At 56.3% G+C, this 18,428-nt stretch overlaps 7 protein-coding genes across 7 annotated transcripts; 2 read left to right on the top strand and 5 right to left on the bottom strand.

Moving 5' to 3' along the window:
- Positions 1 to 80: 80 nt before the first annotated feature.
- On the bottom strand, positions 81 to 1,288 carry MKK02DRAFT_27281 (uncharacterized protein; the record flags this gene model as incomplete). The annotated part of the gene is made up of 2 exons (XM_053087326.1): positions 81 to 1,010; positions 1,058 to 1,288. The coding sequence occupies 2 exons, from the start codon at positions 1,286 to 1,288 to the stop codon at positions 81 to 83; spliced, it is 1,161 nt and encodes a 386-aa protein (XP_052946368.1).
- A 370-nt stretch (positions 1,289 to 1,658) lies between these two features.
- Positions 1,659 to 3,607, bottom strand: MKK02DRAFT_25824 (major facilitator superfamily domain-containing protein; the record flags this gene model as incomplete). The annotated part of the gene is made up of 10 exons (XM_053087099.1): positions 1,659 to 1,889; positions 1,946 to 2,117; positions 2,146 to 2,159; positions 2,185 to 2,326; positions 2,372 to 2,440; positions 2,487 to 2,584; positions 2,633 to 2,795; positions 2,845 to 3,068; positions 3,144 to 3,412; positions 3,466 to 3,607. 10 exons carry the CDS (start codon positions 3,605 to 3,607, stop codon positions 1,659 to 1,661), a joined length of 1,524 nt encoding a protein of 507 aa, XP_052946367.1.
- Positions 3,608 to 4,732: 1,125 nt separating this feature from the next.
- On the top strand, positions 4,733 to 7,517 carry MKK02DRAFT_26297 (uncharacterized protein; the record flags this gene model as incomplete). The annotated part of the gene is made up of 10 exons (XM_053087169.1): positions 4,733 to 4,837; positions 4,894 to 5,152; positions 5,207 to 5,373; positions 5,422 to 5,819; positions 5,866 to 6,101; positions 6,151 to 6,296; positions 6,346 to 6,522; positions 6,606 to 6,804; positions 6,859 to 7,223; positions 7,269 to 7,517. The coding sequence occupies 10 exons, from the start codon at positions 4,733 to 4,735 to the stop codon at positions 7,515 to 7,517; spliced, it is 2,301 nt and encodes a 766-aa protein (XP_052946366.1).
- Positions 7,518 to 7,745: 228 nt separating this feature from the next.
- MKK02DRAFT_27033 (glycoside hydrolase superfamily) lies at positions 7,746 to 10,537 on the bottom strand (the record flags this gene model as incomplete). The annotated part of the gene is made up of 14 exons (XM_053087296.1): positions 7,746 to 7,854; positions 7,903 to 8,180; positions 8,232 to 8,709; positions 8,753 to 8,884; positions 8,936 to 8,995; positions 9,041 to 9,215; positions 9,265 to 9,338; positions 9,388 to 9,456; positions 9,504 to 9,553; positions 9,610 to 9,661; positions 9,709 to 9,787; positions 9,835 to 9,866; positions 9,919 to 9,992; positions 10,046 to 10,537. 14 exons carry the CDS (start codon positions 10,535 to 10,537, stop codon positions 7,746 to 7,748), a joined length of 2,154 nt encoding a protein of 717 aa, XP_052946365.1.
- Positions 10,538 to 12,091: 1,554 nt separating this feature from the next.
- On the bottom strand, positions 12,092 to 14,507 carry MKK02DRAFT_26183 (Glucanosyltransferase-domain-containing protein; the record flags this gene model as incomplete). The annotated part of the gene is made up of 10 exons (XM_053087151.1): positions 12,092 to 12,357; positions 12,406 to 12,608; positions 12,658 to 12,915; positions 12,965 to 13,229; positions 13,278 to 13,439; positions 13,490 to 13,559; positions 13,609 to 13,714; positions 13,806 to 13,985; positions 14,047 to 14,105; positions 14,376 to 14,507. 10 exons carry the CDS (start codon positions 14,505 to 14,507, stop codon positions 12,092 to 12,094), a joined length of 1,701 nt encoding a protein of 566 aa, XP_052946364.1.
- Positions 14,508 to 15,104: 597 nt separating this feature from the next.
- MKK02DRAFT_45292 (Alpha/Beta hydrolase protein) lies at positions 15,105 to 16,628 on the bottom strand (the record flags this gene model as incomplete). Its single annotated transcript, XM_053093336.1, has 7 exons — positions 15,105 to 15,212; positions 15,266 to 15,424; positions 15,489 to 15,609; positions 15,658 to 15,850; positions 15,897 to 16,099; positions 16,147 to 16,362; positions 16,414 to 16,628. The coding sequence occupies 7 exons, from the start codon at positions 16,626 to 16,628 to the stop codon at positions 15,105 to 15,107; spliced, it is 1,215 nt and encodes a 404-aa protein (XP_052946363.1).
- A 942-nt stretch (positions 16,629 to 17,570) lies between these two features.
- Positions 17,571 to 18,397, top strand: MKK02DRAFT_45291 (uncharacterized protein; the record flags this gene model as incomplete). The annotated part of the gene is made up of 2 exons (XM_053093335.1): positions 17,571 to 17,672; positions 17,708 to 18,397. The coding sequence occupies 2 exons, from the start codon at positions 17,571 to 17,573 to the stop codon at positions 18,395 to 18,397; spliced, it is 792 nt and encodes a 263-aa protein (XP_052946362.1).
- Between the last annotated feature and the right edge of the window lie 31 nt (positions 18,398 to 18,428).

The following is an 18,428-nucleotide window of genomic DNA, read 5'->3' as shown; positions in this document are numbered from 1 at the left end:
GCAGAAGCGCGATGTGCCATGACTTTTGGGGACACCAGCTGGGAAAAGAAATTTCGTACGAGATGCATGACTTCAGGTTTCTACTCCGCATCCAGAGGGCAATGAGGAGGTGTATCGTCTACTTGGATCCCGCCGCGCTTCGCTTCCTTGCTGTCCACATACGGCAACTTCCACCCACCCTCTTCCTCACCTACCGCCAGCCACAGCCGCATGAGCTGCCTCTGTAACCTCGGCCTGCCCTCCTCATCCACCGAGCCCGCCGGCCAGTCTGTATACTCTGTACGCGCGTGGAAGATGTGTGCGTTGGCAAGCAGCTGGATGTCTCCTGGCTGGAGGATCATGTGGAGCGCGAGCCGGTGGGCTGTCTCCTCCAGGATTGCCATGGCCTCGATCTGGGCCGGGGTGAGGGGAGGGATGACGGCGTCCGGGCCAGAATTGTACCGCTCGAGCGTGGTGACGTTCATGGGGTCGAACCGGGCGTAGACCCTCTCCTCGCCGTTGGACGCCTTGACGAGCTGAAGCAACGAAGTTCCGATGTACGGCTCCTCCCCTTCTGACACCTCGCCCTTCCGATCAAAGTACCATATGGGCTCCGTCATCAACTTGACCGCCTCAGGATGCTCCTCCTGCATCGCGTTGTAGAGGTGGTGAGTCGACACAATGTCCGACTCACCCCCTTCCATAGCCCGTGCCATGCAGAGGAGCCCGACGAGATCCGCCGAGTCGGTGTGGAAGAATTGACGCTTGTTGGTACGGTAGATACGGATGGGAACTTTGGACTGAGATTGGTCCTCCGCAAGGTTCTTGACGTGTCCGAGGATGTGACCGCGTCCGTTCTGGGAGATGGCGATACCAAAGTGGGCGCCGAGGCCAAGGTAAGCGGCCGCGCACTTTTCGCGGGACCATTGGTGGACCGGGACGTTTTGGAAGAGGATGAAGCCGCGATCGTTGAGCAGGGTGGGGCGGAGGGAGGTGAAGAGGGGAGCTAGTGTGGGCAGTGAGAAGTTTGCCTGATAGTCAGCCCTTGCTACAATGTCAAGTCCACCAGAAAACGCACCTTGGTAATCTCGGTCAACTTCCTGCCGCTCTGCAGAGCCTCGTCCGCCGCCTTGCCCAGCTCATCGATCTGTTCCGCTGAGAAGCCATATGTCCAGCTCTCTGGCTTCTCCTTTAGCTCATCCGCTCGCCATACTGAGGACCCCTCGATGCGCTTGGGAAAGTCCTCGTAAGGACGGAGAAGAGAGTAGATGGGCGGGTGCTGTCCCGTTTTGACACTGGTCTTGGACATTACGAGTTGGGCAGAGTATATTGTGGTCTGACGGTGAGGGATGTGAGTGAGATGCAGAGTGGAAACGCAATTAATATAGAGGTCTACAAAGAGGTGAGATGGCGCAATAAAGGTCGCCGGAGTAAAGCCCGACCGGCCCGGAGCATGTTACGATTCCCGAAGAAGAAACCGAAGCCGAACAGGCAGGCATGGCTTGCGATGCACCGCGATGCAACGGCTCTGACCTTGGTTATCCTTCGGTCCGATGGTCTGAACCGGCTCTCATGAGCTCATGAACATACTGGCTGAGCTCAGTGTGAAGAAAGATCCAGGGCATTTGATACAACTTGTCCCCGCCAGGTCCGGTAGCTACTTTACAGATTTTACCGCCTCATCTCCGCGATGACTTCTCTGATCCCTTCCTCCTAAGCTTTTCCTCCTTTTTCTCCCTTCTCCGCATCCGCCAAGCCGGGGCATAGTGCATGACGAAGAACGGGATGGGCAGGAAGATGACGCTGAGACCGGTGAGGAGAACGAGGGTCCAACCTGCGCCGATGGCACTGTAAAGAAGCTGGATGGTTCCAGTGCCCACTGCGCCCAAAAGACAACGGACGAGATTGAGCTACGGATTATCAGCACCGTAGCTTCTGCAAGAAGAGAGTAGGAAGTCTGACTTACGGACGCTGAAACGGCGCCACCTTGACCGGGTTTCAGATCTTGCCCATAAATCGTTGCCAAGTTGATGGTTGAAGTGCCGAGGCCGACAAAGAAGTTGATGACAAGAGTGACGGCTAACGGTGCGCGCGCCTCCAAGCACCAGCCGAGGGCGACGCAGGAGACGATGAAGATACTGTATCTAGATCAGCGCAGTTCCTAACTGCGGTGTGAGGAACTTGCCAATAAGATGGTATAGCAACGATAAATCTCGATCGTTCCAGCCTAAATTCCTCTGCCTTCTTTCTGAAGTCCCCTCCGACCCTCTTTTCCTCTTTGCGGTAAAAATAGTCGACCAGCCGACCGTTGATGAGGGCCGTGATGACCAATCCCGCTCCCCCGGGTCTACATATCAGCACTAGCGAGGCAGGCATCAGCAACCAGACTCACAGGTAGCAGAGACCTATTTGCAGCTCATTCAACCCATAGGAGCCCTTGAGTGCTGTCGAGTAAAGAGTTCTTCTAGTCAGCGATGCTGACAATGTACCAGACAGGGACGGCTCACAAGATTGAGTAGAATTCAAGATATAGGATCGACGAGAAGAAGAAGACAAGGAAGATTTCGGGAGTGAGCAGGACGAGGAACGCAGAAAGTGGCTGGTACTGCGGACTTCAGCATTGCCCATCTTGAAGTCTAGGGAGTGTACATACCTTCTTGCGATCTGGTCTTGCAACGTGCGCCTTTTCCTCCCCTGTACGTTTGCGCTCCTTCGTTGCGAGATGATGTTCCCAGAGTTGCTGAGGTGAGGACGAAAGTCGAGGAGGAGGGACCGAGCCGTCGCCAACAAGCGATCTTAGCGTCTCGGGTAGAAAGCTGGAGCGGTCAGCGCGTCGACTCTCAGTCCGAATCCAGATACACGCACAAGATCAGCGGTATAAGCACCACGGCAGTGGCTATGACGAGGAACCAGAAGATCGCACGCCATCCGAGCGTTTGAGCGAAAATTCCGCCCAAGAGCGGACCGAACAGAGGCCCGAATAGGGTACCGACCTGGAAAAGGGACATGAACATTCCCCTTTCTCGAGGCTCGGCAACATCGGCGACACAGCCTGACCCGATCGCGATGAGGCAGGAACTACCGGTTGCCTATCGTATGAGCTCGTACTTGCCACAACGCTTCGGCCCAGCGAGGCAATATAGACATGACACAGGTCGACTCACTTGGACTGCTCGTAGCACCAGCAACAACCAGTAACTCCCTGTCGGACATAGCGCCAGTCCAATGCACGCACCGATGTATACGATCAGACCGCCTATACTGAGCGGACGACGACCGAACGAATCTGAAGCGCTTCCGAGGAAAGAGGGCGTGACCGCTTGGAAGACCAGATAGACGGTAACGGCGAGCGAGATGTCTTGCTCGGATCGATTGAAATCATTGGCAAGAGTGGGGATGGCGGGGACGAAGATGTTGGAAGAGATTGGGGAGACTGTGGATCAGCGTACATCAGCAGAGAGTATGGGAGAGGAATGAAGCACGCACAGACAGCGGTGATGCCCATCAGAGAGACGATGAACCATTTCGTGGATCTCGAGAAGGCCGAGTAAGGCTTATCGGACGACCTCGATATTGCCCGTTGCGCCTCGTCTCCAGAGTAGACAGGAGTTTGACCCACTCCGTCCATCTTTCGCGAGAGATGCGAAGTAGTCCTGGTCGGCTGGCCTCCGGCAGTCTCTGGTATGGGTAGACCAGGCTCCAGATACGCCACGGACGCGCTGCGATCCGAGGGCGTTCTCGACGGCCCACCAGGAGGTCTTGTCGTGCTGTCTGACCGTTCCGACAACAGGTCCGCATGCTGAGCTTCCGGGGCTGCGATACTGAGTAGCCCAGGATGGCTGGACGACAGCCCTGTCCCAGAAGAGGCGCTCGCGGTGGGCATACTGGGATTTGTTTACGCAAACGCTTTTCTTTCGGCGGGCGCAGGCGTCGAGCGATATATCAGGCGGCCTCCTGTCGATGGCGGGAAGAGATGAAGAGTAGCGCTGCTATTATACACAACTACACAAGGACCAATCCCGAGGCAAGAGATGCAGAGTCCAGTGAGATCTGAGATGACCATCGATGACCATCGTGGTCGCAATAGATCGCACAAATGTAAGGCCGACTAGTCTCGGACATCGTCGGTCAAAGCCGAAACCCACTTTTGAACCTGTTTCGGCGAATCGGCAGCTTTCGGCCGATCGGGGCAGCGGCCGAAAGGCACAAGTGTTGATGTTCTTGCTCATGGACATCAGAAGCAAGCGCTGTAGGGAGAGCTCTGAGAATGTAATTAGCTGACACGGCTCAGTTCTGACTCCCTAAGCGGGCTTTGGCGGACGGGAGAGGTGAGTCTGGGCGCGCGCGCACTGCAGCAGGTCAAGTAGCCTAATTATCGTCAATAAAAGGATAAGCAGGGTGCTTGACAGCTGCTGTCCATATGTATACATTCGTATCGTGAATACTGGCGGCGACACAGCCAGCAGCTGCAGCTGGTCTGTACATCTCGCCTCTCGCCTCGTTCAGTCGTTTCGCCACCTGCATCACATTCCTCACATAAAATATGGTCGAAACGCGGGGCAGCCCGTGCGGAATGACGTCACGTCAGCGAGGCGGACTGAGGCCAAGCGAAAGCTTTAGAGGTCGTGATCGACCCAAGGACGCATTGTTATAAGGTGTCTACGTATACATCAAACTATAGATGCGATATCTGGGAACACTCAGAGTGGCAAACAGACAGCTGTCCTCTAAGCCAATATACCGGTCGCGAAAAATGTCCGCCACTACCGGCACAGTCCGCTCTCTCGCTGAACTGACCAACGTCTTGAGCGAGAGCAAGTCGCCCTATCTCTTGCAGCACCAGGACAATCCCGTGGCGGTGAGCTTTGACCAATCACTGATACCAGGAGATGGACAGCTATCTGATCCGCGTAGTGGCAAGAGTTCAATCCCGCTACTCTTGCTTTGGCAGCAGAGCTTCAACGGCCAATTTTCCTGTCATCCGGCTACTCGGCATGTCACTGGTGCCATGTCCTCGCGCACGAGTCTTTCGAGAACGCACAGATCGCCAAGGTGATGAATGAGAACTTCATCAATATCAAGATCGACCGCGAAGAAAGGCCAGACGTGGACAGGCTGTACATGCAATATCTGCTGGCGATGGGGAAAGGAGGTGGATGGCCGCTGAGCGTATGTGAGCGCTTTCACCCTATACATCAATTCAGGAAATCTGCTGATATATGTACAGTCCTTACCCCTACCCTAGAGCCCTTCTTTGCTGGGACCTACTTTCCTCCCAAGCAGTTCCGGGCCCTCCTCGAGCGTGTCGCCGATCTATGGGAGGACGACCGAGATCAGTGCGAGAAGCTCGGGCGAGATGTCATCGCGTCGATGAAAGAGATGAGCGCTGAGTCTGTAAGTCCCTCCGCACAGTTTCGAAGTATTACAAGCCTGACCCCATAGTCTTCGAGAACCCCATCATCGCTCAAAGCCATACTCGATTCTCATCCCGCCAACAAGCTGTACACCCACCTCCGAACATCGTACGATCCCGAACATGGCGGCTTTTACCAGTCAGCAAGGATGCGCTCTGGCCCCAAATTCCCAAGTCCCTCGCTGACGCTGGAACCTCTCGCCCGAATAGCGCTATGGGGCGGAAGACCAGGAGATCGTCCGCCACTCGGTGTAGCCGCTAGCACAGCTCACAATGGCCCGGAACTCGTCAGAGAGCAGAGCAGGGTGATGGGTGTGCGGATGTTAAGGGCTATAAGGGAAGGTGGGGTCCGTGACTGGGTAGGGGGCGGAGTCGCGAGGTATAGCGTGGATGAGAAGTGGAAGGTTCCGCACTTTGAGAAGATGCTGTGGGTCTTCCTCACACGTCGCGAAGGAATGTTAGCTGATCATCAGATATGATCAAGCACAGCTCGTATCCTCTTCACTTGACTTTGCACTCCTCTCTGACCCCTCATCGCCAGGTCTTGAGCCGGACGAGCGGGAAACCAGAACAGCAGACCGGAAACGCTGCTTTGACCTCGCAGCGGACATACTGGGGTACTGTCTGCGCGACCTGCGCAGTCCAGGCGGTGGATTTTACACTGCTGAGGACGCGGATTCGGCCCAAGAGAGGGGCGGCAAGAAGTCCGGTAGGTCCCTCGTCTTGACCCCGGGGGGTCCTGAGCTGATGAAGTGCAGAGGGGGCATTTTACGTCTGGACAAGAGAAGAGATCGAGGAAGTGCTCGGAAGGGAAGATGCGTCGGTATTCGCCTACTTCTTTGGCGTCAAGGCGGACGGGAATGTCAATCCTGAGCATGACGCCCACGGCGAGTTGACCGGCATGGTGAGCTGATACTGGCCCGGTACGATAGTGGGGAAGCTGACCGACGCAGAACATTCTGTACCAAGCGAGATCAGTCCGCGATGTCGCTACAAAATACAAACTCAGCGAGGAAGAGGCGACCGAGAAGATACAGCTGGGATGCGCACGGCTCAAGAAGCGGAGAGACGAGACAAGGGAACGGCCGGGTCTGGACGACAAGATCTTGACGTCATGCAATGGACTCATGGTGAGTCTGGCGTACTGACTGGCTAGGCTAGTGCCCCGTCATCTTTATCAGCAGAGAGCGAAAAGGGCGCGCTGATGGTGCAGATGACAGCTCTGGCCAAAGCCAGCACATACCTGCCTTCCGGGTATGCTGTCGAATCCCGCTGCGCCGAAGCTGCGGATGGCATCGTCCGCTTCATCAAGAAGGAGATGTGGGATGATCAGGATAAGAAGCTATGGCGGTCATATCGGGAGGGGCGCGGGACAATCGGACAGACCGACGACTATGCGTTCTTGATCCAAGGTGAGCTCGCTCACATTTCAGCACCAACATGGAATGCGTGAGTTGACTATAAAGGCCTCCTTCACATGTACGAAGCCACATACTCCCCCTCCTACCTGTCCTTCGCGATCGCCCTTCAGTCGGCCCAGGACGACCTCTTCTGGGACCCCTCCCCTCCACACGGCTACTTTGCCTCTGCACCCGACCAGCATGTCCTCATCCGGCTCAAGGACACGCAAGACGGGGCTGAGCCCTCCGCGACCAGCGTATCGGTGCACAATCTCGCTCGGCTGGCGCTATACGCGAGCGACAGGTTTGAGGCGTACGAGAAGCAGGCGGAAGATGTGTATTTGAGCATAGGGGAGGAGTTGGGGAGTGTGCCGAGGGCTTGGGGAGGGGTCGTGGCGGGTCTGATGCAGCTTGAGAGGGGATGGAGGGAGGTAAGTAGCGTTCTCAGAGAGTCAGGGCTGGAGCTGATACTACAGTTCGTCGTCACCGGTTCGGACGCAGAGGCCAAGCCATACCTCGACCTCCTGAGGGAGAGCTACATGCCCAACAAGGTTGTTATTCGGATCGATCCCGACAATCCACCTTTCGAGCTCGGCGAGGTCAACGCGACGGTCAACGCACTGCTGAGCGAGAAGAAGGCTGGATTGAGGGTCTGCGAGGCAGGGGTGTGCGGCATACCAATCGTAGACTTGGAGGAAGCAGCCAGAGCCATCCGCGGAGAATAGAGTTCCTTATGGGCGTTGTATACTTCCTGTAAACGTAGGGTTAGTCTTGTATGCCCAGAGGTTCAGTGACGAAACAGACATCGCATCTACAAGTAGCGTATGAGTCCTCTATATTTCGGGTCTAAACAGCAGCTGCAATCCTTGCCTTGTCCAAGATAAAGCCAAATAGGCACAAGTCCTCAAAACCAAAAACAGCGAAAACGAAGGTTGAGAAACGAAGAGGGGAAATCAGACTTTGGGGGGCGGTGTTGGTCTGGCAGCTGCTGCAAGATCCCGCTTGCCAGCCCCGCTGCAACGAGCAGTAGGCAGATCGGCCAGCTTGGTAGCGTCATATGCGCTAACTTGTCAGCTACTGTCTTTGCCAGATCAATCGCGGTGGGCTTACTTGGGATAAGGGCACCCCGCGACCGAGACAAAGGCCTGGGCAGTGTCCTTCGGCATGGCCCATCCGTTCCCTACTGTCGCATTGGCAGGATGAGCGGGCGTGGCCATGGTGATGGGTGCGCCGGTCTGGGTGTAGGTCGGGAAGAGGGCGACCTGGGCGGCGGCAGTGAAATTCGGTCCCATGGAAGTTGGCGGCCAGGCAGCAATGGCGGATGTATTGGCCAAAGCGACAGAGGTGGATACAGCGCCCGTCGCGGATGCTGGGTACACTCCAGCAAACTTTATTATCAGCTCAATTCAGGCAGATCTGTGAACACCTCAGAAACTCACCTGTCCGCCCGCCACTCCGATGCTCTTGCAGAATCCGCCCGCGACTCGGGGATCCGCCGGGATCCAACCATTCTCCACTCCGAGCTTGTAGTTCCACATCGGGCTGGTGGGGTACTGCATCTCGGTCGAGTTTCCGATCCGCCATGTCCAGAAGAACCAATTCTGAAGCGCGTCCATGGTCGCCATGTTGTAGTCCTTGAGCCCCTTCTTGGTCGCGTCGTCCCACTTGAACCACTCTTCCCAGTGGGTGCAGCCGAGCGAGTTAGGGATGGAGTTGTACGAGTTGCCGGAGCCGACGCCGTTCAGCCATTTACCGCAGTTGTTGATGGCGTTGGACCACTCGCCGCCGAGGACGATACCGAACGAGCCTTGGGTGTCGTTGGTTCCTCCGCCCCAGCTACAGGCGACGCGGGCCTGGGTGGTGTGATTGGCGAGGTTCTGCTCGGCAAAGGCGAGGTATGGGTGCTGGTCGATAGCACTGGAAATCAGCAAATGGGGACTGGCCAAAGAGGATCACTTACAGTCGGTCCGCACCGCCCAGGAAGCCATTGAAGTTGGCGATACCCTCGAAGCCTTCGTGAATGACAATAATCGGACCGTTCCCGGCCCCGTAGCCAGTAATCGAGCGGATCATGTTATACGCCTGCAAATAGCTATACTGTAAGCTACATCCGCAACTTCGGCTGCCACGCGATCCAACTCACAAAGATCGCAAGGGAGTGTCACCGACGACGGTAGACTGCACCTCGTTGACAAGACTCAAGCTGTATCATCAGCCTTAAAACCTTTTGCGTATCATGACCACTCACGCTGGCACGACCTGCTTGATCCCATCTTGGGTCAAGAACTGTGTCAAACTTCTGATCTGCTCCAAGTGCCGCTGAGCGTTGGCGATGCCCATGACGCCGTACATCCAGTTGACACCATCTCCGAGCTTGCCGCCGACACCGGCTTTACCGGAGTGGTTCCACCCGTTTTGGGATCCTGGCCATCAGTATTCTGCCCTCAACGTGCTTTGGGCCAGAAGGCTTACCTGGAAGAGCGTGGAAGTCGAGCAGGATACGGATACCATACTTCCTGCCCCACGCGACGGCCTTCAGGAAGTACCTGCAACAAATCAGCCGCGTTACTTAAGAGCACTCGGGACGTGACCTACGTCCAGGATACTCTCGGAAGGTAGGGCTCGTCCGCGTGCGTCTCGATGGCCCAGTAGCCGATGGGAATACTGTTATGTCAGCTGTCAAGTCACAGGCCACGCGGCGAGCAGCTTACCGGACCCAGTTCAGCCCAGCCTTGGCGATATCTGCGAAGTCCTGCTCGACCTGGGTGGTGTCAGCTGATTACCCTTTCAATATGAGAAAGCCTAATCTCAGCTTACAATGAAGGTCCTGTAGTGCTCCTCCATCTTGACAGCGAGGTCTTTGCCCATCCTACGAGTGTCAGCCCAGTACGACTTGGCTTCGCGAAGAAGACTCACGCTTGGGAGAGGGTGTACTCGTCGATAGCTTGCGGTGTTGTCTTTTGGTATTGCTCATACAAGGCGGGAACAATGAAGGCTGTGACATCAGCCTCAGCGCGCTCCAGCGATAGACATCCTACTCACGCTCAGTGACCAGCCAACCACCGAGGTTTACTCTGCATTGTCAGCGCGAGATCAATCGCGCTTACAAGACAGGCAGTGACTCACCCTCGGACAATGTGTTGACCCCATACCCATTTCTCCAGGATGCTTGGAGACCAGCTCTGAGCTCTGCCTGAGACCTGCAGATCTCAGCTACTTCCTGCAGACACATCCAGACAGTCTGCTGACTCACCGAGTACGGGTTCTGCGGGTTCTGCGCCCACATACCGTCAAAGGTGTTGACATAGGTGAACGACACTCCGAGATCCGACACGACCGTCGAGCCAGTCTTGCCGGTCCCCGCCACGCCAAAGTTCACAGGTGAGGTCGAGTTGCCTCCCAGTCCGCCGGCGCTGCTTCCGGTCGTCGCTGGCTTCTTGACCACGCCAAAGTATACGCCGACCGCTGCGCCTGCGGCTATGATCACGAGGATAATGGGGAGACCGATGAGAAGCCAGCGCCGCTTGGTAGGGTTGGTTGGTAGACATCCTCGCTTTCCAGGCTGAGTGTAGCTCTTCTCTGAAAAGTTGCGGGGTTGTTGACCGCCGCCTGGACCTCGCGAGGGGTAGTTGGCTGGTGTGAGGAAGTGGTTTGAGGGGTATTGGTTGTTACCGAATCCAGTATCGAGGGGATCCTTCTCGGTCGCATCTAGACCGGGGCTAGATAGGTTGGGAGAACCCGCCATAGGTGATCCGAGCCCGATGCCGCCGTACCCGTTTCCGCCGACGCCAAAATTTGGGCGAATCTCGCGGTCAGGAGTCGATGGAACTGAATCGAACTCCTCGAGGTAGGCGTGTGTGGGCGAGGGCTGGAGATCGTACGCCTGCGAACCGGTCAGATAGTTGTTCAACCTGGCGTTGCGCTGCTGAGATAGATGTGCGAGCAGGGGATTGCCGCGTCCTCCTTGCTGGGGAGACTTGAAGGGGACCGGGGGCGGAGTAGACATGGCGTGCAATGGGTATGTAAAGGAAGAGGAGGATGAGACATGGTGGAGATGGGATGTAAGGTTGGGGTAAGCGAAGAAGGGATCTTTGTGTGTAGAGTGGAGTTGTGTATCTCTTTGAGGCTTTGCGTGTTTCACTTTCCATCTCAAGCCCCGCCAAACTCTGAGCACATGACGCGTCCAATGTCTCACCCGCCACCTGCCACTGCCACAGTAACAGCAAAACGAAAAGAGAGCATAGCCACTCACATCCTCGTAGCCTAGGCGATCCACGTCGTCCCTGCCTCTCCGTCTCCCTTGAGCCATTGGGCTTGGCGTCCGCTTGTCCTCGAACGGATTGACGATCCCGCCTGAAGCAGAAGAGGGCAGGGGATATCGTCTGGGCGAAGACGTGCTGCCCGTCGGACGCGGAGCCCGACCCATAGGCTGGAAGCCGGGTATGTGCTCGACAGGCTGATGGTCCGGGTTGGCAGTGCGAGCCAAAGGAGGCGAGATGATCATCGGTGGAGACGAGGCGTTCCGCTTCGTCATGATGGTGCGAGGAAGATAGAGGGCGAGTAGGGAGGATTTAAGAAGGCAAGTTGGACGCGTCGAGCGTCCAAGCGGTGGAGTGAGCGTGGGTTGGTAAAGAGCGTGAGACTTTCGAAGGAGTCAAGTGGGATAGCCAAGAACGGAAAGGATGAAGGAGCGCGAGCGAGTAAGTGTGATAGCTATGTCAAAGGTCAGAGCGCAACCTTCCCTCACGAGAAACCTTGAGCACAATAACACGCCTGACTTTCGAGATCTGGGGGCAGATCTATAACGGGCGCACCCGAGTAGTGCGGACCCTCCCATCACGTCAATCTCGTCACGTCGGAGAAAGAGATATCTTTCGCTGTGCATGTGTCCTCCTTTCCCAGCATCTGCTCCTTGCTGTGCTGCGCGTACACGGAGAGGCACTCGGAACACTTCTCAGATGCGCTGGGAACAGGTCCGTTCGCAACATAAAGGATGCAGGAGGAGCTCGAGCCATAGCGCCACTTGCAGGAAAGAGACGCGTCTTATCGTGACGGCATCTTCTCACGACGCGTCCTTCAGGGTTCCCAACAGTGCAGGTCACTCAAGGTGACTGAAGTACGACTCTCCGGGTCCTTATAGCCTGAGTCTCGCGGCATACGACGTACGTGAGGCTGTAACGGCTCTGCTCGCCATTATGGATGTCTGCATACTGTCTACATACATACTGCTTAGCGCAATGTCCGTATCACACGCGAATTATGAATATGAGTAAACTTCTGATCCTGACCCTCCGCCACCTTATGCCAACACCGCCGCTCCTCCTCCGAGCAAGCCCATGAGCCCCAAGCCTGCCCACAGCAGACTACTCCGTCCGACTTCAGCAGCCCGACCAGCAGCCGCACGACTGCTCTGGGCGCTCCCGCTTCCGCTGGCTCCTGCGCCTGAGGCTGTGTTGCTCGATGCAGGCGAGGAAGACGCGGGCCGAGGGGTGAAGACTCCGCCGGCTGGTTCTTGGGCCAGACAGGATTGAGCGGCTGTTTGAGCGTCTTGAGCGGTGTTGGGACCTAAATAGTCAGCTTGAGCCGGTAAAGAAACGGTGGCCGGAAACTCACGGTTCGCGCTGAGAGTGGCGTTGCTAGAGAAGTCGCAGCTCTGAGGAATAGGGCTGAACTCGTAGTATGCAGAGAAGGCGTAGTTGAGCTTGATGGCAGGGGAGCAGTAGCTCAGGACACCGTATTGGCCGGTGGCGCCGTTCCCGCCGATAGTGGAGCATGAAGCGCCAGAGTTGGACGAGCCGAGCAAGGAGCAGGTGTAGCTGTCTCGTCAGCTCCAGATCCCGCTTCTACAGGAAAATTATGACTTACTCCAGGAGAGAACCGAGGATGACGGGCCTGTTCGCAGTCGCCGGCCTGACGCGACAGGCAAAGGCATTGTCGTTGACGCAATTGCAGACCGCCTCGTTGGGTGTGGGCGGAAGCGTGTTGCTAGCGAGCCAAGTCGAGTTCTGGGTCGGGCAAGCGATAGTCGCCGAGGCTGGCGCCGCAGATTTTGTAGGGGAGTTGGGCGGCGAGGTGGCGTTGTACTGAGTGGCGAGACGTGTAAAGTCTGCGGAGGTCTGGACACTATACCATCAGCTCCGAGCCCGTCTCGAGGCTCGGTTCCGTCACTCACGTCGATCCATTCGTCCCTGAGAAAGTGACCATCCCGTACCCGTCACTCGTGGGGAAGTAGCTGAACGCCACACCGCCAGAGAAGACGTTCGACACTGGCGCAGAGTACAGCGCAGCGACCTCGGTCCAGAGACGCGGAGGGGAGAAGATGCAGCCGTACTCGGACATGTAGGTCGCGACCGGGATATCCGAAAAACCGGCGGTGATGGCGCCCCAGTTGGAGTTGTTGAGGTTCTGGTCGCCGCACCATTCGTAGTTGTTCAGTCCTACCGAGTCAGCTCTGATTACTGCCGATCACCGGAGAATGAGCTCACCGTAGATATCCACCGAAACATCATCGGCACCACAGGTCATATAATGCGCCATGCTATTTCTGAATGCCGCATCTCCGTCTGTAGCGGAGTATCCGACAAGCGCAGCTGCGCCGATGCCTTTGAGGTACGCTTTGATGTCTCGGGCAGCGGCTTTGACGTAGGCTGAGGGGTCAGCAAAGCATCTTCCGATCGCGATAGAAGGTTTGGCTCACGGGCGGCAACGGTGTTGGCGTTGGTCGTGACTACTTCATTGGCGATATTGTAGGCGAGAACGTTGTTGTACTGCTCCATTAGCTATCGCGTCCGCCCGGAATGGCGATGCAAAGCTGACCTTGTTGAAAATGTTGATGGTGGTCGTGTACTCGTTAAGCAGATTCGTGCTCCAGCTGGGAGAAGAACGGTCGATCGAGCCATTCAGCGGTAGAGATACGTCAAGCCTGTTCCTCAGCTCCCATTCCAGCTCCTAGTCCCTTATCACACGGATCAATCCTGCCTGTTGCGCAAGTTATAAGTCTTGAGCCGACTTACATGACATAAATCCCCGCCGAATCTAACGCGCTCATACAAGCATCGTGGTTCAATGTCGGATTCACCGAATACACCCGCACTGCATTGACGCCCAACTGCTTCAGGTATGGGATGTCCCGCGTGCAGTTGGCAGAGGAGGAAAGGGGGTCGACGTAGGAAGAGGGTTCGGGGAAGCCACCACTAGTCGCTAGTCAGCTCAAGTCCATGTGAACTGGGCGAGAGAAGCTGGGAAAGAGCTTACTTTTCTGCATTGGCGGCGGAGGTTTCGGCCAGCTGGCCTTGTGGTTGGTACGCTACACCCTGGATCGTTAGCGGATGTCCTCGCGGGAGTCGTCCCGTCGCAGCTCCCTTCTTCCCATCTGCCCTGTCCCGATTGAGCCTGGCGTGGTGCCTTGCTCATGCTCGGCGTCTCTTTCTGCCTGGCCCATGCTAGTCAAAAACTAGCAGGCATCGCAGTACAGGATACCGGTGCGCAGGCTGCGCTGTCCCGAACGCCAGGCTTCCGGAGTGACAGACCGCCATTCCCATCGTCCCTCATACCCATCGGCCACGAAAAGCCAAGCGACTCACCTTGATGTAGAACCTGTTCCCACTCGGATCAAACAGGTATTTCCCCTGCCTTGATATCCTCGGCAGAGCCTGAGTGACACCAGTAATAGCCAGCACCGCCGCTGACCACGTCAAAGCGGAGAGTCCGCGCATTATGAATCGATATCGACGCGATTATAGGATCGGTGAGAAGGAGTGGCGTGTGACAACTTGGTGGCGTCCAATTATATGGGTAGTATCGAAGTAGAAGCAGGTGGAAGGGACGAAAGAAGAGCTGTCGTTACTTCTCGCTCGTTATTCGCTTCTCTGGGATAGATGAAAGTCTGTTCCACAAAGGAAGGATGGAGAACGAGGCGGTGTGGCGAGGTCGCGTGGGGTCCGTTGTGCCGGAATGAAGTGCTCTACGCGCTTCGGCCGGATCGTGATCAAAGCAGTGCTGCTGATGGGCACTGGAAGTACTGTGTATGAAAGAAGGATAGAAGGTGAAAGTGAGATCGAATAGATAGATGGTCGACGTCGTCTTCTTGTCTCTGCCCGGATGCCCAGCCGAAAGCCAAGGTTTGACGTTACGTTACGTTGTTTGCGTCGAGAGCGGTGCAAGCTAACGACTCCCGCCTCCCGCTCGGTACCGCCGAAGTCCGATGCATACAGCAGCGACGAGTAGGATCGAGCCAAGGCTAGTCAAGTATGGAGATCCGACGGTAGATCAACAAAAAGAAGCGACGAAAACAGCCAAGATGCTTATGACTATCATAGATGAGACGCGTTCCCTTTCTTCTGCTTCGCCGCCTCAATGAAGTCCTGCACGTCCGCCCACATCTCCTCTGGGCACTCCAATGCGGCAAAGTGTCCTCCTTGCTGTCTGTGTCAGCTCGCAACATATGCGCCGCATAAAGAGGCAAGTCACTCACTCCCTTGTGGACCTTGGACCAGACAAGATCCCCTAGCTTCTCCGCCCAATGGACTGGCGTCTGGGCGATCTCCTTCGGGAACAGCGAGTAGCCGAGGGGTTTCTTGAGATAGCCTGCTTGTGAGGGGTCTGCGCCTGGACCAGCACGGAGTCCCATGAGCTGCATATATCAGCTAAAGTCACGATAGACGGAGACGGGCGCGAAGGATAGACGGTCGACCCACATAGCGGTAGTACCAGATCCCAGAAGAGTAGCAGTCGGTGAACCAGTAAAGCGAGACGAAGGTCAACATAGTGTCCAGCGACATTGGGATACCTGATGCCTCGAGGTACTTCTCGCCGGTCCTGAGCGTGTAAGCTACGTGCAGACAGCTTGCAGAGTTTTCCGCTCACCAAGTCAAGAGCGACAGGGGGTTGCTCCCCACAGTCATCCCGATAGCACTTGGCCTAGTAGCCTGTTCCAGCGCATACCCAAACTTCTGCAGACCCATCATGACCTGCTGTGGCTTGGGCGGGCCGGTAGATTGCGCGGCTTCGGGGGTGCCCGCTGGCGGGGCAGTGATGCTGAGAAAATTGACGTGTATGCCTCATGATCAGTGATCGCATGGAGGACGAGTCTTGGGATGACTCACCTAAGCACTCTTCATAATCCCTAGCGAGCTGCCAGGTCAAGAAGGACCCAATGTCGCCTCCTTGAGCGTAGTACTGCTTGAAGCCAAGGCCAGTCATGAGCTGGTTCCAGAGGTATGCGGCGTCCTTCATCCCAAACTCGCGGGAAGTGGGCGGAGGTGAAGAGTGAGTGAAGCCAGGGAGAGAAGGGACGATTATATGGCATCTGTACTGTAAGCATCGCCCGTACCCAACATCGAAGCACAAACTCACGGTAAGGTCTCAGGCGTATATTTAGCCTTCAACATCTCCATCATCGGCACAAACTCGATCCAGCATCCAGGCCAGCCATGGCTGAACACCACGGCCGGAGCATCAGGCTTGGAAGAGTACAGCGCTGCAAAGTGGATGTCCATGAGTAGATCATCTTTCGTTTTGAGCGAGGCGACGAATTGCGGGAAAGCGTTCATCCGGTCTTGCTGCTTGTTCCTGTATAAGTCAGCTCCGGGCAATACCTGCTGGGGGAGCCTGAATACTCACCAGTCATAGTCCTCCATCCAGTAACGCCTAGCCTCGACCACCCAGTCCCGCTTGACACCCAGGTACACCTCCTTCGTCGTGCTCTCGTACGTCGGTCGGGTGAGCCGAGCGGATTTGAGAAGCGTTCGAAGCTCGTCAACATCCTCCGACGGCACAGCAAGGGTGTGCTTCTTAAGGGAGATGGTAGGAGTCTGTGGTGGCTGGTCGTAGGACATCGCAAATGGCTATCTCTTAGGGTGAAGACCTTTGTGGGCAGGCTAAAATGCAACTTAGACTGCCGGCCGATGCTAGCTTGCATCACCTAGCTCCGCATTCCTCGTGACGTCATCGGGTCGCCAGTGGCGCACCGCGCAGGGGATGTGGCGGGGATGTGGCGGCCGTATCGTGTAGCCGCCATCAGCGATGACTACATGATCGTACAGCACGCTAGGCCTGATAGTGCCACGCAAAGGCACCCGATGATCATAGTCTTTCTCAGTGGCAAAATGACAGGTTTCCGAGGGGAAAGGGAGGGGATCCTCCCCGGCCGTCAGAGACCCCCAAAGCCAGATCCCCGTTTGACCACTTCCATCGGCCTTCGAATAGGGCGCCTCGGGCTGGTGGACCAAATGAGATTCGCTTCGATAGACTTGCCATATCACGTTTGATGCTACCCCTAGCACGCCATAGTAGATGAAAGGAACGTCCAGGACATTGTGGCGTGGATTGGCACTGCTTATCTCGCTGGATCTCCGCTGTGACGTTCTTGGCGAACCTCTTTTGGGGAGCATCGCCTCGGAGTTCGGCGTTCTTGCCGAGCATCCTTTCGAGTCAACGGTGGAATCGTTGGGGGGAGTAAGCTGATTGTCGGTTTCATTGGGTCAATTGCGCAATGAAGGCTCGCTAGAGCGAGTCCTTTTTGCCCTCGCAATCTGTGATGGTCTGGAGCAATCGCCTGACGGTCTGCTTTTTGAGCTCCGAACCTGTACCTGGGTCTATATATGGCGGTCGATTCCGAGCGCCAGCTGAGTCTCCCGCAGACCCTCCCCCCCCCCCTTCCAGGATCCAGTCATCTGACTCAACATACCTCGTCCTCACTTCCCGAATTTCCACTCCCGGCGTACATTTGTAACCGCCGCACTCGATTCCCCAGAGCCCAGGTTCCTGACACATTCACGATGTCAAAACCAAACCGAAACTCTTTATCCGCTCCGCTGCTGGATGACCGCATTATCTCTCGAACCCCTTCGCCCACCCCCCGTTTCCAAGCAGCATTCGCGGTACTCAGAGATGGCTGCTTGATGGACTTGTCCAGAACGTTGGGCAGCCGCTTGAGATTGATAGTCGGCCTGTCTCGACGACCTTCATTCCGATCGATACAAACCTCTCAAAGATTCCCCCGAAGAAGGCTGAGCAGCTTCAATGGTACATCAGGACTGCCGCTCACCTGCCATCCAGCTTCGATCAGTACATCCGAAAGTCGACCCTGCCCGAAGACTCCGTTGGCACTGTCGTCGGGGCGAAGCTGAAGGTCACACCCCGCTACGCATACGAATGGAACGACCGGGTATACGCGGATCTCGATGTGGGGGTTGAATGGGCGCTGCACACGGACATGGACGACGAGGGCATGGCAAGTTGGCACTTGGGCGACCTTCACCGCTTCAAGGTCCACTACCCGAACAACGACGCCGACGCAGGTGGCTCGTTCGATTTCCTGCGCAGCCTCATCGTCGTGCCCAAAAAGGTCCTGACGAACGAGGGCAAGAGCAAGGATGACTGGGGTCTCGGGACCCTTGCGGAGGCCGATGTGGGCGATGACCAGGACATGACGAATTGGGACGAACTGGAGGAGGGCGTGGACTATTACGCAGTCATTGACGTGCAAGACCTACCATGCTCTGCACCGAGGGGTACCGAGATCTGGAAGCTCACGGACGAGGACCAATCTGCCATCCTTGCGAGCAACACGCAGAAGATTGCAGAGATGTTATCTGGGATGTAGGCAGACAGCCACAAGGAGAGGAATCGGACCT

The sequence above is a fragment of the Dioszegia hungarica genome, assembly GCF_025882075.1.
Source record: "Dioszegia hungarica strain PDD-24b-2 chromosome Unknown MKK02contig_8, whole genome shotgun sequence".
In the NCBI taxonomy this organism is placed as follows: domain Eukaryota; kingdom Fungi; phylum Basidiomycota; class Tremellomycetes; order Tremellales; family Bulleribasidiaceae; genus Dioszegia; species Dioszegia hungarica.
Note: the sequence above shows the minus strand (reverse complement) of the source record. Positions and strands in the feature narration are given on the sequence as shown.